The 18,459-nt window shown below is 43.1% G+C and overlaps 2 protein-coding genes across 5 annotated transcripts; both read right to left on the reverse strand.

The window, feature by feature from the left end:
* Positions 1 to 460: 460 nt before the first annotated feature.
* Positions 461 to 4,229, reverse strand: lrrc34 (leucine rich repeat containing 34). Of its 2 annotated transcripts, XM_087789384.1 has the most exons (10): positions 4,131 to 4,229; positions 3,556 to 3,653; positions 3,431 to 3,495; positions 3,287 to 3,373; positions 2,808 to 2,936; positions 1,982 to 2,077; positions 1,771 to 1,925; positions 1,422 to 1,580; positions 1,144 to 1,270; positions 461 to 1,074 (listed from the first exon to the last, which is right to left on the reverse strand). In XM_087789384.1, exons 1-10 carry the CDS (start codon positions 4,175 to 4,177, stop codon positions 910 to 912), a joined length of 1,128 nt encoding a protein of 375 aa, XP_087645510.1. In that variant the 5' UTR covers positions 4,178 to 4,229; the 3' UTR covers positions 461 to 909. The 2 variants fall into 2 exon arrangements, with proteins under 2 accessions (XP_087645510.1, XP_087645511.1); XM_087789385.1 differs by lacking the exon at positions 2,808 to 2,936.
* Positions 4,230 to 4,725: 496 nt separating this feature from the next.
* mynn (myoneurin) lies at positions 4,726 to 10,673 on the reverse strand. 3 transcript variants are annotated; one of them, XM_087789382.1, is made up of 9 exons: positions 10,645 to 10,673; positions 9,908 to 9,931; positions 8,269 to 8,536; positions 7,309 to 8,183; positions 6,896 to 7,055; positions 6,513 to 6,691; positions 6,351 to 6,443; positions 5,969 to 6,094; positions 4,726 to 5,839 (listed from the first exon to the last, which is right to left on the reverse strand). In XM_087789382.1, exons 3-9 carry the CDS (start codon positions 8,532 to 8,534, stop codon positions 5,460 to 5,462), a joined length of 2,079 nt encoding a protein of 692 aa, XP_087645508.1. In that variant the 5' UTR covers positions 8,535 to 8,536; positions 9,908 to 9,931; positions 10,645 to 10,673; the 3' UTR covers positions 4,726 to 5,459. The 3 variants fall into 3 exon arrangements, with proteins under 3 accessions (XP_087645508.1, XP_087645509.1, XP_087645507.1); XM_087789383.1 differs by having other exon boundaries at positions 10,641 to 10,653; XM_087789381.1 differs by lacking the exon at positions 10,645 to 10,673 and adding an exon at positions 9,997 to 10,597.
* Between the last annotated feature and the right edge of the window lie 7,786 nt (positions 10,674 to 18,459).

Genomic DNA, 18,459 nt, shown 5'->3' on the forward strand with positions numbered 1-18,459 from the left:
TTTTATCTTCTCTTACATGGTGTTTTTAAACATTTGTTTTTGAGTCGAACGGTTATGATCTGGCACATTAAATTCGATTGAATTGTCATTTTTTTATTTCTATGCCTGTATATATTGTTATTATTTCATGATAATCATCATGTTTTTTGAGTTTGAGGAACAGACAGTTAACTGCTCAATCTATATTTCATTTGACTTTTTATGAGAACTATTAAGATACTTTGAAGCTCTACCCCCCTTTATGTTCCTCAATGTGTCCACAGTTCTGGTCATAAATGGAATTTCTTATTAATACAAATTGACACATTTAACATCATTTTTTAAAAAACATTGCATGTTAATCCATGACAGTGATCAGTATCTGCATTCAACAATACTTTGTCTAAACCTCAATTTTTTGAGTTGTGATGAGTTACTTGATGGATGTTCATAATGTTCTGAAGGGTTCTTCTCACTCTGTGCATACACCCTAAATTTGACCATCTTCTTCTTCAACAAGCACCAGCTTACAAAATAAATAGACAACATCTCTTTGATTATTAAAAATTGATTAATTGAATCAAACTACATTCATTCTCAAAAGACACCGTTATGTGGTAAATAATATCTATTATAATACAGGGGGGACTATCCTCTTTATGGGGCTCCCACACGTGTAAATAAAAATCACATGGGCACTGGGTCAATGTGTCAAAGGCCTCCTCAGATTAAATCCTTGAAATCTTGAAACCTATGCCACTGTGTGGAATATACACTGTATATGAGAAAGTAAATGATGGAATTTATCTTTTTAAATATCGACATCAAAGGGTTTAGACGAGGCACCAACGTTCACTCTCCATCACTCCACACACCACTTTCTCTGGTTCAGTTTTGACGGTTTTTGTGTGTTTTTGGGGCCCCGGACCATCACACAGCAGCGCCCTCTCCTGGCTGCGGACTGTGGTAGCAGGAGTACCGTCTGATCAGACGGTTGGAGCTCTCAGCCAGGAGGAAGCGACCGTCGGCCTTAAACGCGCTCACATCCGTCTGCCACGGCGGAAGTCGACCGCTGGTCATCAGATCTTTGTACACCTGAAGGAGGCCGTGTTCGTCAGTGTTTGTCATTGTGTGTAATTGTGTGTGTGTGTGTGTTTGTGTCACCTGACTGATCTCTTCCTTCAGCTTGTTCCCACTGATGTACATGTGAGTTAAAGTTGTGTTGATCTTGAGACTCTCAGCCAGAGCAGACAAACCCTCAGTGCTGATGTTGTTGTTGGTCACTGAAAGTCTGATACACACACACACACAAGCAGACACACACACACACCATCACACAATCACAAGTTGACACACATGGGAAGATACATTGTCGGTTTGACACAAATATAATTTAAATTGACAGCAGGTGAATCATGAATGTATAGTTTTTGTGTTCTCACTGTAGGAGGCTGCACTTCGGGGGTCGGGTCAACACCCGGCTGAGGGTGACGGCTCCCTCATCCTCTATGCGATTGTAAGACAGATCCAGAACCTCCAGCGTGGAGTTCTCCTCCATCATCTCGGCCAAGTGGAGGGTTCCGTCCCGAGTGACCCGGTTACTAGCAACACAAAGTCAAACTCAGGCCAACGTTACAGAATGTGCGTCCGTGAGTGTGTGAGTGTGTGTGTGTGTGCGTGCGTGTGCGTGTGCGTGTGCGTGTGCGTGTGCGTGTGCGTGTGCGTGTGCGTGCGTGCGTGTGCGTGTGCGAGTGCTTGTGCGTGTGCGTGTGCGTGTGCGTGTGTGCATACCAGCGCAGGTCCAGGTAGCGCAGGTTCTTGTTTCTCTTCAGGCCCACAGTGAGAATCTCAAGTCCACAGTCAGTCATTCCTGCAGATCCCAGGTGCAGCTCCAGCAGACTGCTGTTCATGGCCAGCATGTCAGAGAAGTGCCACAGCCACTCTTCCTGGTGGACACGTCGTGAGACACACACTCGTCTGAGACTCCGAGACGAACATCTACCTGCTGACTGAAGAGCAGCGGCCGACTGACGTCCAGAGACAGGAGAGTCTTGTTGTTCTTCAGCACGATGGCCAGAGAGTTGATGCTCTCCACAGTCTGCAGGAGATCCACCATCAATTACTGTCACTATCTCTGTGTATATGTGACACTTTGTGTCTGTCTCTGCGTCTTTGTGTTTCTCTTTTGTGGTTTGTGTATCTCTGTGTGTGTCTGTAGGTGCATCCGAGTGTATGCGTGTTTGTCGGTGCACCTGCTGTGTGTTTCTGTGTGTGTGTGGGTTTCTCTCAGTGTGTTTATGCCTATGTGTGTATTTATGTGTGTGTCTGGGTGACTTTGTGTGTGTATGTGGGTGCACGTCTGTGTCTATGTGTGTCTCTGTGTTTGCGTGTGTTTGTGGGTGCGTGTGTGTGTAAGTGGGTGCATATCTGTGTCTATGTGGGTCTTTGTGTGCTGTGTGTTTCTTTCAGTGTGTATATGTCTGTGTGTGTTTATGTGTGTGCATGTGCTTTTGTGTGTGTATGTGGGTGCACATCATTGTCTATGTGTGTCTCTGTGTGTGCGTGTGTTTGTGGGTGCATGAGTGTGTGCATGTGTCTTTGTGTGTGTATGTAGGTGAATATCTGTGTATATGTGTCTCTATGTGTGCATGTGTTTGTGTGTGTACTGTATGCAGGTAGAAGTATGTGTGTGCATGTTTGTGTGTGTCTATGTGTCTTTACTCCGTGTCTGTGTGTGCATGCCTGTGTCTATCTGTGTCTCCGAGTGTGCGTATTTGTGTGAGTGTATCTATGTGTGTGTGTGTGTATGTGGGTGCATGTGTGTGTACCAGGTCACAGGCGATCAGCTGTAGCTCCCTTAGTGTTTCGTTTATTAGCAACATTCTGCTCAAGTGCATCCCTCCAGAGTTCCCCAATTTATTTCCTGACAGATGCAGAACCTGAAGACAGCAGTTACTCTACACACACACACACACACGCACACACCCCCAGACACACACAAACACACCCCAATCCAAACATATCAGCCATCTAGGATGTTACTTAAACTCAGATCTATTAGTTATACTACAGATCTCTAAATGTAGATATGGAGCCAAGGCCTTCAGTTTTCAAGCTGCTCTGCTGTCACACTGTGATTAATTCATTGTTGATTTGCTGAGAATATAGTCTTACTTAAACTGTAAAGTGTCTTCAGATAACTTTGTTATGATTTGTCACTTTAAATAAAATCGAATCAAAAACTCAGAGCAGTTTGGTTTACTCCATCGTCCGATGAAATAACAGTAATGTCTTGACACTCAAGTACCTCAAGATTGTTGGCGAGAGATTCGGCTCCGTCTGCCTCCACACAGTTGAAGGTCAAGTTGAGATACTTCAGGGCGGAGTTCTCGTCCTGTGACAGCAAACGTACACTCAGTCCTCTGTGTGAAGTGTCAATAGACAGTTGCACCTTCAGGAGCTCGGCAACACGTCTAGCGCCTTCATCCGTGATGTTGTTGTAGCTGATGTCCAGTCCTGGAAACACAGCAAGAACATCACACTTTCCATCTCCACACGTCATCGTGGACCACTGACCCGCAACGCTGGAGTTGTTCCTCAGGTACGTGGACAGAATCACTGCTCCTTTGTCATCCAGTCTCACCTTGTTGCCTCTCAGCTTTAAAATGAAGCTGCTGTTAAACACACAATGGGACAGTTTGAAGAAGATTCACCAGTGAAGGACACAACTTTGTTTGACGGACTGACACAGAAAATAGACATGTTAGACGTGTGTGGCGAGGTTTGGAGACAACATTAGCGAAGAAGACGTTTGGAGAGACATTTAGGAAGATTAAGATGTTGTCAAACAGGTGAGAAAGGCAATTTATGTCATTGTGCCTCGATCACGTTTTACCTGGATGTTCTTTCTTTTTATAAACTTTTTATACAAATGTTTTATAAACATTCATTAATATTATATGTTTTAACTATATTTAAATTATAATTAAAATGTTTTACTATAAATATTATATATATATAATTTAGTTTTCCAGTTTAAAACATAGTTTAATAAAATTGTATTACTTTTCTCAGTCGACATCTACTGATTTTGCGCGGGAAGCCTTCGTCGTTTAAACCTGAATTAGATATTCGATGTTTAAAATACATACCCGGTCGCTTTGGCCTTTTCAAACTCCTCTGAGAGCAACTCATTCATTTTTTACATGCTTTGAACGCGAATTTTAAAGGCCTCACGTTGTGCGATTGGGAAAGAGTCCGACTTTTAAATCCGTCGAGTCGCTCTGGTCTGAACCGTCCTTTGATGCGCGCCGTCACCATGGCAACCGGTTGACGCGCGTCTCATCATCATTGTTGTGATTGGTTCAACGAGGTCACATGACGCCGCATTAAAACTTTTACATAAACTAAAAAGTTCTGCCAATCTGATCGTTTTCTGTGTGTTTTTGTCACTTCCTGGTCCGTGTCACTAGATCAGCCTCAGTGATGAGCAGATAGGTTGGAGATTTTAGTCATTTGGAAATGTGTAACGACAACGTTTGCTTCATCTTATAAGGCTATTGATGAATGTTACATACTCTATTCTAATATTCACATTGAACTACATTCTTTTCCAAGATATAATGTGCATTACGTTTCTGATCAGGCTCTATAATCTTAACAAGAGTACTGGTTGGTGAGAGGCAGGTTAGGATATGTAAACATAAAGGGGACCGAGAAGATCCTATACGTTCTAAAATTGAAGCACAGTTTTCTCTTTCAAGTATCACTGTTGAGCTTTATTTAGTTTAGTTTTTACATCATCTCCGCACTAACGCTCTTACAGACAAGATATCAATGAAACCTAAAGATAAAAAAAACACATCTAGAAGGAACACATTGTAACTGGGAAATAAAAATAAAAGTCAAGTCTCACTTCTTATGAGGGATCATATAAAATTCACTCGACTAAAGGAAAAAAAAATCCTGATAAAATGAAGACATTTCAGAGAAACACCAGCAGACCACGCCTGAATGTTTATATGTCTGAATGATTGGGAGAGGAGTTAATGCCATTGGAAATTGTGTGTCCAAAGAAAAAGGGCCATCAACAAACTTCACACTGAGGTTGAAAGCAAGAACCTTCCAGTTGTGAGTCACCACACGCCAAACACACCTGCTAATGTCCTATAAGAACCTTAATGTCAGTGTCTGTTTCCTGGCTACATCAGTGAAACACGAGAACAATACTCCTGTAGAGTTCTGGACGATGTCTTTACGTCCCTCCAGGTGAATTCATGTTTAATTGGATGGGCACATCATTTGGCGTTTCACATTGTTCTGCGCTCAACACCTATAAAAATAGTCATTGATGAATGCAGCAGAGCGACTGTTAGGTGTTAAAGCTCGGACCACTGATTATGTAACCGACACTAGCTAGCAAACATCTATTCAGTCTCAGGTGAAACTAGACCAGTAAAGGTTCCGTCACGACGGCTTGTTCACTGCGGCCCCGCGCTCTGCTCGCCATTGTCCACGGTGCGGATGATGACGATCTGCTCCAGGTTCTGGCTCGGGCTGGGACTGGGGGTCGGTGTGGGCCGGAGCTGCTCCACGAGAGCGTGCAAAGTGTCTGAGTTGATGGTTTGCTCCTGGTCTCCGTCGAAGGAGGAGATCGGTGGGTCCGTCGGCTCCACCTTCAGCTCCTGCAGGACATCCAGCGCATTGGGGGCGGCGTCGCCGACGGAAGAGGGTTTGGAGACCGGTGTGGCGGGTTCTGGATTTCCAGGTTCACCCTCGGGGATGGCGGATAAGCTTTTTGGCTCCTGAGATATTTTACTCTGGACGAAGGCGACGGGATGACTGGAGGCCAGAAGAACGACTGAAACAAAGACATGGACGCACATCGTTAACACTCCGTCTGAACAAAGAGCCGAAGATTCAGGAGACTCTTCACAACATTCCTCCACCGAGACCCGAGGAGAGTGAGGGAGGGAGGAGTGGCTCTCACCTGCTCGCGCTCGCTCCTTGTGCTGCCGGACCTCATCGGCGTGAGCCTTTTCCTGATGCTTTATCATGTTTTTTACGCTGGCAAATCTGTTTCCACACAGCAGGCACTGCACACTGTTGGCCCCCTCTACACACACACACACACACAAGCAGGTTTTCATTTCCACACATCGTTGAAAGACAGAATTACAACTCAAGAAGGAAAAACATTTAAATAAAAGCTGCAACAAATAAATGAAAAAAATTAAAATTGTATGAGTGCTACAAATAAAGGAATAACTTAATGCAGGACAAAAGCGTTTAGGGGTTACAAAAGTAAAAGGCTTTCATTTGTGTACATTAGATACAGAACTATAATCCACAGGTGGACGCGTTAACCTCACCTGGATGAAGTCTCCGAATATGCTTCTTCAGCTCAGACGATGTGACGAATGTCGCCTCACAGTTGGGATGAGTGCACTTGTAAGGAGTCACTCCTGAAAACATGGAAGGGGCCGATGAGCAGGAGTAACACGGGAGCGTAGACGAGCTACGAAGACGCCAACCTGTGTGTTTGCGTGCGTGCGCGATGAGGGATGACGAGACCGAGAAGGACATGCCGCACAGGTCGCACTGGTACGGCTTCTCTCCGGTGTGTCGCCTCTTGTGGTAGGTCAGCGTGCTGGACTGAGCGAACGCCTGCCCACAGATGTCGCACACGTACGGTTTCTCCCCGCTGTGGAGTCTGGAGACACAACAACAATTCATGTCAGGAACCATCGGACGGGAGAAGAGAAAGAAAGCGACTCCTTCTAGACAGTCCCAGAACTGTGTGCCCCAGATAGTGCCACACCTCAAATAGTGGAAATAAATTAATAAAGAGTAAAGTTGTTTTTTACCAACTAATAAACCTCCTAAAAATACTTGTTTAATATTGGTTCTGTGGTACCTGATGTGGATCTTGTAGTTGGATGAGGTGGCAAACTTAAAGCCGCAGCGATCGCAAGTGTATGGCTTCTCCTCGCCATGATGCATCCTCCTGTGCGCCACCAGCTGGCACTTCTGGGCAAAGCACTTGTCACAGTCGGCGCAGCTGAAAGGTTTTTCTCCTGAGAACAAAAAAATGTGTTTGTGTTAGGAGGATAAAATCTTCACAAAGTGTGTGTGTGGGGGTGTGTGCGTGTGTGTGTGTGTCATTCTGCTCTCAGGTTGACCTAAATCACACATTTACATCAATCCTACAAGAGTAAAGCAAAGTGAGAAGGAAAGAATCACATTCACTTAACATTCCTTGAAATGTTTAAATAAAAAAAGTGAACAAGACTTGGAGGCGAAAATGATTAACTTAAACTGGACACTTACCTGTGTGGATGCGCAGGTGAGTCTTGAGCTGTGTGGCCTGTCTGAAGGTTTTGGAGCAAAAGATGCAGACAAAGGGTTTCAGGCCCTTGTGGATCTTCTCATGTCTGCGGAGGCTGCTCGTGTCCTTGAAGACTCGGTTGCACTCGCTGCAGGTGAGAGACGCCTCGTCCAGTTCCGTCGGCTCCTGCCCGTCTTCCTCCATTTCGAACCCATCCTCAACCGTCTCACTTTCCTCCTCCATCTCTTCGACCGCCCTTCGCCGCCCCCTGCCGCGGCCCCGCCCCCTGCCTCGGCCCCGACCCCGTCCTCGCCAGCTCTGTCTGGGTTTTTTCACCTCGTCTTCGTCCAGCGTCGGGCTCCAGTCGGCCGACGTGTCCCCGAAGTCCCGCAAGCTACTGTCCGAGTCCTCCTGCTCTTCGCTCTTCACCACTCCTCGCCCACGGCCCCTCCCTCTACCGCGACCCCGCCCTCGACCCCTATAGCTCTTCGCCGGCGCCTCCGTCGACCCGCCGGGCTCTTCTGGCTCATCCTCAGCTGATCTGCGTCTCTTCCTGCCGACAGTCTCCGAGGGATCAAAGTCCTCTTCGCTTCCTTCTTCTGCCTCGTTGTCGAACTCCTTGACAGCCGGCTCGTTCTCTGCAGTTCCTTCCTCCTCCTCGGGTGACGCCTCTTTCGCCGAGGTGATGGACAGAGGACAGGGGGAGCCCGCGCTTCCAGGAGACGCAGGGTTACCTGGAGACACACCAGCCTCTTCACCCTCCTCAGCCTGTGCCACCTCGCTGCCTTCAGAACAGTTGTAGGTTTCCTCCAGGTACTTCATGGCCTCCGATATACCCAGGAAGACGGCAGCTCGTCGGACAGACCCCTGTCTGGTACTGGAACCACACCCACCTTAGTTACTCTCCTGGCCACAACACGTGCAGGTTGTGTGAGAAACATTCTCAGGTGTGTGAGCCTCACCTGCTCAGGTTCATGTGTCCAGTGTAGATGAACTCCAGCAGCTTCTCCAGGGCGTAGCGGCTGACCTTCTCGGGGTCCAGGGTCATCACCACTTGTCCCTTTTCCGCCTGCGAGGAGAAGTAACGACTGAAAGCTGCCAGGATGTTCCGATGCGCTCGGAACTCGACGTCCTTCACGGCAATGGTGATGTCACAGAGGAAGTCCATCTCTCTCTGCTGGTGCAGCCGCTGAAGCAGCAGCTTTCCATGTCTGCTGACCTGAGTCATGGCTGCAAGACATCGGTTCAACAAGACGTCAGATGTCAGAAGAACTGGTTCTTCAGATAAAATAGAAACATCAGAGAAACATACATCAATGACATATAAAGACTATCACAAGTTATGTTCCGCAGTCAAATGATGAATTGATCCAGTCTTATTTATTGATCATCATAGTGCATCTTTAGCAGGATTAATATAATTATATTATTTTACTCAAAACACACATTAAGTGGATGTTATCATCAAACGCTTCCTGTACTGGCCTTCATTTCACTCCAGATCAACTCAGTGGTTTCTTCTCATCTATAAAAACTCATTTGCTAGACTTTAGATCACTCATCTTCATCATGTTCTAACCTCAGTCTGCGGTCAAGCAACTTAATCCATCTGGTCATTTCTCAAGAATATTCCTCTTAAGGCCATACTAATGAATTATTCTGTAGCTCAGCTCAATTGCCTCACTCTCCTCTTTGTTAACATCTTCACCAGCAGTAAAACACACCGAGTTGCTTTTTAGTTCTTCTTGAATTTTATTCTATTTTTTACCTTGTCATTTCACTCCTTGTTTTATGTCTGCCTCAGTTACTCTTTCTGGTACTTGATAGTAAATGAGAGTTGATACCTGGTAAAATAGTAATGCTGCTGCCAACTACCAGAAACTAGACATCATTTAATCTAAGTGTCAACAGGTTGGGAAAGCAAGAATTACAGAAAAACAAACATTTACTAAATGAAACTAAACTAAAAAAAAACAGATCTCAGTGTGTGCATGTTTTAAAGCACCAATAGATCAAGGCATTCAATGACCAAATTGAGGAGGTTGTGAATAATTTGTCATGTGTGAATGGAAATTATTTTAACAAACTGAAATAAATCAGACCCATCGTTAAATAAAACAAATAAAGAATCAAAGATAGGCAGAGTAGGGGCTTCGAATTAAGATTCATGGTTATAACAGAAGCTGACGATGCCGTGTGCTAATTTGTTGACAGTTCTGGTCACTTGAATGAAATGACAGCTGGACACACAACATGTTCAGGTCCAGACTGTCACTTAACTAATGGCAATATTGTGCTGACCACAATTTGACCAAAGTTAAAGTCTCAAAACTTCCCTCTTAGATACAGTTTGTCCTTGAGAATGAAAAAATATATATTTGGTACCATCTTCATCACAGGATATTGTCTAAAATGTGTGTTTGATGTTAGCAGGGATAATATATGGGTTTTAAATTGAAATATACTAATACTTAAACTGGCAAAAAAGGTAACAGATCCACTTGACAAACGTGTGTACAACAAATGTGTTCCCAGACTTTCACAGAAGGTTAGGTGAACAAGACATAAACACTACAGTAAAGATGTATAGAGTTCACTGACCTGATGAACAAATCGACGTCAGACCTGTAAAATAAAGCAGATCATTAAATTAAAGAACTGAACATACCTGCACACCAATATTACGTTACATGTGAGAATCAAAGAGGTTTATATTGAGTCTGAGCAGATTCATGCTGGGATGGAGATGGACTCTCGGGATGGATACGAATTCAATGTGTTGTAATGAATCACTGGTGGTCTCCCCTCAGGGATTATAAATAACTATTAAATCAGAGCAGAATAATAACGTGGGTATGTTTTGTTTTGGATGATCAGCTGACAGGTGAGACGAAAAAGACAGTTTTGGAAAATAAAAGCTCCCGCCTGCTTCCTGACTAGGCCCGGGCAGCGAGCTAATGCTAACGCTCGACCTGGAGTTCGGACTAAAGGGCGCAGAAGTGATGTTCGCGCCACCGGAGAAGTGCGTCGACATGAACCGTGTCACGGTGTACTGGCGGGGAGACGATACAGCCCGTTACCGCCACGGTGTGTTCGGCGATCGCCGACGCGGAAGCCAACGGCTTCCGCCACCGAGAAAAGCGCGGAAAACATTGTGCTCTTATTTCGAAGGTTCGGAGGTTTTGCACCGGCGCCGTCGGTCGTTCGCTCCCCTCCAGCGCCGCGCGCGCGCCGTCACTCCACGCAACACTTGTGCGCGTTAAAACATGGGAAAATTCCACATTGAAATCGCTTGATTTGGGACTTGGACCAAAGAAAATAAAGTGTAAAGTACCTACTGGAAACCCGGGAGCTGCAGCTATTAGCGTGTGACGTCACTGAACTCGCGAGAATTCAGTGGCCAAAGATGACCCGCATCGTCAAGATGATAATCGGCCGTCTTCTTCTGTTTCTTCTTCTTGCGCATCATAAGCTGTATATTGACATTTTAATTCATTATTCACTGCCCTCCATTGTCCTTTCCAGAGGAATTTGGAATAATGTTCATCCCCAGCACCACTTTTGCCAATTTGTCTCCATCTCCATTACTTGCATATCCATGCAAGTCCAAAGTCATAAACTGGCCCCGTCAACACTTTGCTTTATCTGGAAATTATGTCCATAAAAGTTATGAGAAGAAATAGTGACAAAGGGAAGCCCAGGTGGAGTCCAACCCTCACTGGTAACAAGTCTGACTTGCTACTAACCAGGCTCTGACATGGAACAGATAGGCTTTATCAGTATCTAATAATTAATTGACATTGTTAAATGATAACAAAGTTATATCAAGACCCTTTATAGTTAAAAAAAATATCACTATACAAAATAAGATTAAAAACACAGGTCCTAGCCAATAAAAATGAGTAACAGAGAGCTGGTCCAGCCGAGGCCCGAGTCTGAACAACTGAAGGCCCCGGCTTCATAGCTATAATTTGGCGGATACAAAGTATTACTAATAGATCAAAAATAGCGAAAGTGTAGTAATTCTAATTTGTTCGTTCGTAAAATGAACACTCTGACAATTTTTTTAAATCTCACCTAAAAATGAACTCTTTTGTGCATTAGGGGGAGGATGTTTAAGTCTACTCTGAATTCTACTGGGAGCTAATGTAAAGAGGAAGGCGTAGCAGCATAGTCAGAACACGAGCAGCAGATTCCTGAATAAGCCTAAGAGTCCTGAGGTAAGGGAGAAACAGTAGTCCAGCAGTGAGGCACAAAAGCGTGGATTAGGTTTTTATACCACGTATCAGATACTCCTAACTCTTGCATAAACCCCTGAGTTGCTCCCTTAGGGAAAAGGTTTAATGCTCCTTCAAGATCCACAAAATACATGCTGCTCAAACTACTATGCACCCTCATCTATCCACTGTTTCATGACACAGCTGAAAATGATAAGGTCTAGGTCAGCTTTATTGTCCGTTTTCCCATTACATGTACCGGACATACTGAGAAAACGTTTCCCACTATCCTACGGTGAATAGATAAAGACAATACAAAACCACTGAACTGGTCCTAGTAATTAAAAAGTAGGTTATACATTCATTCATTTACTACAGCTCTATCCCTTACCGGGGTCACGGGAGACTGGAGCCTATCCCAGTTTCATTGGGCAAGAGGCAGGGGACACCCTGGACAGGACACCAGTCTGTTGCGGGGCACACAAAGACAGAACCATTCTCACACACTCTCATACCTATGGACAATTTACCCAAGTTCTCAATCAACCTCTCTATGTTTTTGGACTGTGGGAGGAATATGGAGTACCCGGAATAAACCCACACTACACAGGGAGAACATACAAACTCCAAACAGAAAGGTCACAAGTTGGCTCGGCTTGGAAGCGAACCAGCAACCTTCTTGCCTGGGGCGACCACGCTAACCACTGCACCATGCATTGCATAAAAATATCTGTAAAATTAAAGAGTAGTAAAGCGAAAAAGGACATTTCTTAAAAACAGTAATAATGGCAGTGGCAATGGTGGAATGGTATATGGCAGACACTCCTTCCCAAGACCCCAGAGAATAACTTGCCAGGGTGTCTAGTGTGATCCCTTCATAGATGGAGCAAATACACCGATGTCTCTTTTCAAAATGGGAACCACTCCCTCAGTCTGCCAAACCCTGAGGTACTGTCCATGATGCCCATGCGATAAATAAGAGGTTTGCCATGTAAGACAGCTGCAGAAAATCCAAGGTCTTAGACATTTTATTTATTTGTATTGTTCTATTGTTTTGGACTTGTTATTTATAACATGTGTTTTTGTTATTGAAATAGTTATCTGCAGGTTACTCTCACCTGCACTTAGGTTCCGCTTGGTTAAGATTGTGATATTTAAAGCCATAAAGAAGTCAATCTCCACAGCCTCACCAACCTCCTACTGATCCTGCTTGGCCTGTCAGTACCCACCAGCTGCATCAACAGTCCCAAAGGCCAAAAAGGCCTCATAGTAATGTTCCCTTTAATTTGTGTCCAAGCAAACACACTAACTCCCTGAGCGGTCCGTCCACTGTGAGCAAGATGTGCACGAGTCCAGTATCACATTAATAGAATCAAATTACATTATTTACATTTCTGTTAAATATGTTTAATGAATTGCTTTAGCAAACTTACATTGATAATCACGACCAACGGGTAAACCAGTGTAGTATTTTAACGCTATTAGAAGTTGAAATATTTACTTTTAACTGTAAGTAAGTAGGTAAGTAATATATATTTGTATAGGGCTTTTCTAGATCACGGTCACAAAGTGCTTAAACAATCAAAACAATACCCAATAGCATATATACTTAAAAGGTCAAGAGAACACCAAGACCAACACAGGAGGCTCAAAGAATCAAGGAAAAGCTGTGCACAAATAATGTTGTCTTCAGATGTTTCTTGAAGGAGTCACTAGACTCCATCAAGCGCAGAGAGAGAGGAAGATCGTTCCAAAGCTTAGGAGCAACAGCCATCAGCAGATTCTGATCCACAGACCTAAGAGCCCGAGCTGGGGTGTAAGGCTGGATCAGATCAGTGATGTAAGGAGGAGCCTGACCATGAATAGATCTGAAAGTAAGAAATAGAATTTCAAAATTGATCCTGAAAGAAACTGGCAGCCAGTGAAGAGTTTTGAGGATCGGATTAATTACCAACCAAACCAAACGAACTTTAAATTTGAAAGCACACTTTACAGTTTCATTTTTAAGCTGTATTATGAGTGTACATTTTAAATTTAGGTTGTGAATCTCTGTCTATCAGGTAAGATGGTCCTGTAATTCTTTGAATAAACTAAATTACGTTATTATTATTTTCTACTCGTCATCAACTAGTGGAAATTAATTTGAATGATTATTATACACTAATGAAAGTTATAAAGAACCCAAAATGTGATGGAAGACCTATTCAATAAAAAACGTCATATAAGCGGCACACTTTTGCATGCCTGGTGTTGATCTAAAACCTACTACTAGCCTCTTATTATATTATTGGTTGGTGACGTTACACCACAATGGCCACAGCTCACTCTCTCACTGCATCACTCCAACTCAAAATGCACAAGCTTCCCTGTAACTCCCTCTCACTATTCAAAATCCATTTTCATACAATTTTACTTTGCACACTATTTACAATTCACATTGCAGAAAACTGATCATAAACTGTTTCCTCCAACTGAGAAAAATCTCTAAACTTGATGTCACATCAGAATTTGGAGCTTGTAATCCATATGTTTGCGTCTTGTCGTGTAGACTATTGTAACAGTTTATTTTGGTGTCTAAACAAGAAGGAGCTGTCTCGCCTGCAGTTAATACAAAACTCTGAAGCAAGAATTCTGACCGGCTCTTGTAGAAGAACTCACATTTCTCCGATCCTTAAAACACTTCACTGGCTGCCATTTTCTTTAGGTTTAATTTTGAAAATTCTGGTTCTTACTTTCAGAACTATTCATAGTCAGGCTCCTCCTTACATCAGTGATCTGATCCAGACTTACACTCCAGCTCAGGCTCTTAGGTCTGTGGATCAGAATCTACTGATGGTTCCTTAACATACTTTCAAACCAGAGGAGAGAAATCCTTAGCTGTTGCTACTAAGCTTTGGAACGATCTTCCTCTCCCTCTGCGTTTGATGGATCTACTGACTCCTTCAAGAAACATCTTAATAAATTCTTATTTGTGCAGCTTTTCCATGATTTTCTGGGACTCGTGTGTTTGTCTTATGTGTCTTGGCCCTATAGTTGTAAAATGTGTATTGTTTTGGATTGTTCAAGCGCTTTGTGACCCTGTACTAGAAAGGAGCTTTAGAAATGACCATTACTTACTTATTTCAGGTGTCTTTCTTCAGTTTGATTGACATCATCGTTGGGGTCCACAAATGGGTTTTGGTAATACCACGACAGGTACCAGCCATCTAACATCCAGCTCCTATGAGCTGCCTCACCGAACATTTGGACTCAATGTCCCGTGCCCCACCTAGGACCTGAAGAGTCCTCCAACAGCTACTGGTACTTCTCCCTCTACCTCTTGTGAACCTGCTTGTGTCCTTTGAAACCAAGATAATTTCTGGTGTCAGTCAGGACTTGATTTGATGTTAGTGATGGAATTTGCAGCTGTCTACCCCAGGTCAAATGTCATTAACCACCCTCAGGGCCGTGGACAGCAGACCAGCAGAGCAGTTTTTCTATCTTCCTTGCTGGTGTCGTCTGTCTTCGATCGCCTTGCAGATTGCCTCTGCAATGGACTTTAGGACCCGATCATGCCTCCAATGGTATTGGCCCTTACTCAGAAGCATTGGGCAGCTACTCAAGATGTTTCTCAATTTTTGAAACAGGGGGGTGTTTCTATTTTGTCCCAGATGCACAGGTTTGATAGACTGGAGGAGGAATCCTTGGGGTATCATTTAAGGTGGCACACCAATCCATCTCCTGATCCCACTTCATACATGCCCCCTGCTTGTGAACGGCCACTTCTCTGTTGGATCTCTTATACCATCCTCTGCCTCCTCCTCCCGCTGGCATAGCAGTACCTACTTCTGTTCGGCACCCCAGTCATATTCTACCTTCGGCAGGTGTTCCTTGTGCTTCAACCACGTCTCGGCTATTTGCCCTGCCCTCCACTTCCATTTAATCAAAATCCATTTGAATTTCCAGATCCAGATAGCTGCAGATTTGACTGAGCTGAAGAGGAAGCCTGAGCACAATGGTGTTTCCATTCAGGCAGATGTTTCTAAGAGGTTTGGGGATTCCCATCCATCTACACAAATAGCTGCTCACTCGTTGCTCGAAAGATTTCACCACAGTCATGGGTACCTCCTAGACGAGCAGAGGCCATCGGATTTTCTTAAAGTGACATGACTTAAATGAACTCACTGCAGACTTACAGATGTTTGTGCTTATATACAGAAATCAGATTAATCATGAAAGTAATCACGTGACACACCACGCAGTCCCACTCACTGTGTAACAGTCATTGGTCATTTAATAAAGAATTGAGGGTATATGGGCAGTTCATGAGTGAAGTTATGGCGGTTAACTTTGGGATATGATGCTTTCTATTTGCCTGTTTGAAAATAAAATCAGTTGATCAGTTAAATAAATTCAGTTGAGTTTAATGCTGAGGGAGAGGTTTTTATTCATCTAACCAATCATTCATTTTCTCAATTCCCCTTATATTTTAGTTGTTATATCCTCCCCAAAGATTCATTCAAGAGTCATTTGCAAATAATAAAATAGATTGTTTTATTCAGTTCATATACTGTTTAGTAGAATTGTGTAATATAAACAATTTAGGTCCCAGGTATGACCCTTGTGGTACTTTTCATTTAATTTCCAGCCGGTCCAGTTCAGCTGGGCAGAAGGAGTTGTGGGTCTAGAGTCGTCAAATAGGTCTAATGGTTTCAAAAAGAAGAAGATACAGTGACTGTGGGGTCGGAGGCAGCAGTCAGTAGCGCCTGTAAACAAGTAAACATTCACAATCTTTTGTGCACACAGAGATGCGAACAACACCCATCCTCACTCACACATATACAAACAATGTTCTAACCAAACCTCTAGACAGTAAGTAAGTAAGTAAGTAAGTAATATTTGTAAAGCGCTTTTCTAGACAAGGGTCACAAAGCGCTTAAACAATCAATACAATACCCAATAAAATAGATGATTAAGAGGTCAAGACAACACCGAAAACAACACAGGGGTCTCAGAGAACCACAATCCAGCCAATGCTTTCTACTGAAAGTGTTTCAGTAGAAGATTGTAGTTTTAAATTCACATGACTGTTTGGACCTCTCAATTAAAACATTAATTTAAAAAAAGCCAAGAACCAATAAAGTCTACACATAATAATGTATTTACAAGTTTGCTTCTTACTGTAACTTCCAGGGTGTGATCCTATGCTGCTCTAGGCGGGACTTTCAAAGTGGGCTGTAGACCAGAACTCTTTAATTACTTCTATTTAATATACAAATAATTAAAGCAGAATATAAAAAAGACTAAACCTACACTACGCAACATTTATGAGCAAGAACCTTTAGGTTAATATGGATTGACTTTAAAAATAAAAACTACCCTAGGTGGTCAGTTGAAAAGGACCTGCACACATGAAGCAAGTAGAGTAGATCCAAGGTGGGGTAGAACCAAGATGGACAAGAGACGAGGTGAAGTAAGAAGAATAGATCAGAGGTGGTGTAGAACTAAAATGGATTAGAGACGAGGTGAAGTAAGAAGAGTAGATCAGAGGTGGTGTAGAACTAAAATGGATTAGAGACGAGGTGAAGTAAGAAGAGTAGATCAGAGGTGGTGTAGAACTAAGATGGATTAGAGATGAGGTGAAGTAAGAAGAGTAGATCAGAGGTGGTGTAGAACTAAGATGGATTAGAGATGAGGTGAAGTAACAAGAGTAGATCAGAGGTGGTGTAGAACTAAAATGGATTAGAGATGAGGTGAAGTAAGAAGAGTAGATCAGAGGTGGTGTAGAACTAAAATGGATTAGAGATGAGGTGAAGTAAGAAGAGAAGATCAGAGGTGGTGTAGAACTAAAATGGATTAGAGTTGAGGTGAAGTAAGAAGAGAAGATCAGAGGTGGTGTAGAACTAAAATGGATTAAAGATGAGGTGAAGTAAGACGAGTAGATCAGAGGTGGTGTAGAACTAAAATGGATTAGAGTTGAGGTGAAGTAAGAAGAGAAGATCAGAGGTGGTGTAAAACTAAAACGGATTAGAGATGAGGTGAAGTAAGAAGAGACGATACGAGGTGGTGTAGAACTAAAATGGATTAAAGATGAGGTGAAGTAAGAAGAGAAGATCAGAGGTGGTGTAGAACTAAAATGGATTAAAGATGAGGTGAAGTAAGAAGAGTAGATCAGAGGTGGTGTAGAACTAAAATGGATTAGAGATGAGGTGAAGTAAGAAGAGTAGATCAGAGGTGGTGTAGAACTAAAATGGATTAGAGATGAGGTGAAGTAAGAAAAGAAGGTAAAAGGTGGTGTAGAACTAACATGGATTAGAGTTGAGGTGAAGTAAGAAGAGTAGATCAGAGGTGGTGTAGAACTAAAATGGATTAGAGATGAGGTGAAGTAAGAAAAGAAGGTAAGAGGTGGTGTAGAACTAACATGGATTAGAGTTAAGGTGAAGTAAGAAGAGAAGATCAGAGGTGGTGTATAACTAAGATGGATTAGAGATGAGGTGAAGTAAGAAGAGTAGATCAGAGGTGGTGTAGAACTAAAATGGATTAAAGATGAGGTGAAGTAAGACGAGTAGATCAGAGGTGGTGTAGAACTAAAATGGATTAGAGTTGAGGTGAAGTAAGAAGAGAAGATCAGAGGTGGTGTAGAACTAAAACGGATTAGAGATGAGGTGAAGTAAGAAGAGACGATACGAGGTGGTGTAGAACTAAAATGGATTAAAGATGAGGTGAAGTAAGAAGAGAAGATCAGAGGTGGTGTAGAACTAAAATGGATTAGAGATGAGGTGAAGTAAGAACAGTAGATCAGAGGTGGTGTAGAACTAAAATGGATTAAAGATGAGGTGAAGTAAGACGAGTAGATCAGAGGTGGTGTAGAACTAAAATGGATTAGAGATGAGGTGAAGTAAGAAGAGAAGATCAGAGGTGGTGTAGAACTAAAATGGATTAGAGATGAGGTGAAGT

The sequence above is a fragment of the Callionymus lyra genome, chromosome 4, assembly GCF_982586985.1.
Source record: "Callionymus lyra chromosome 4, fCalLyr1.hap1.1, whole genome shotgun sequence".
Classification (NCBI taxonomy): domain Eukaryota; kingdom Metazoa; phylum Chordata; class Actinopteri; order Syngnathiformes; family Callionymidae; genus Callionymus; species Callionymus lyra.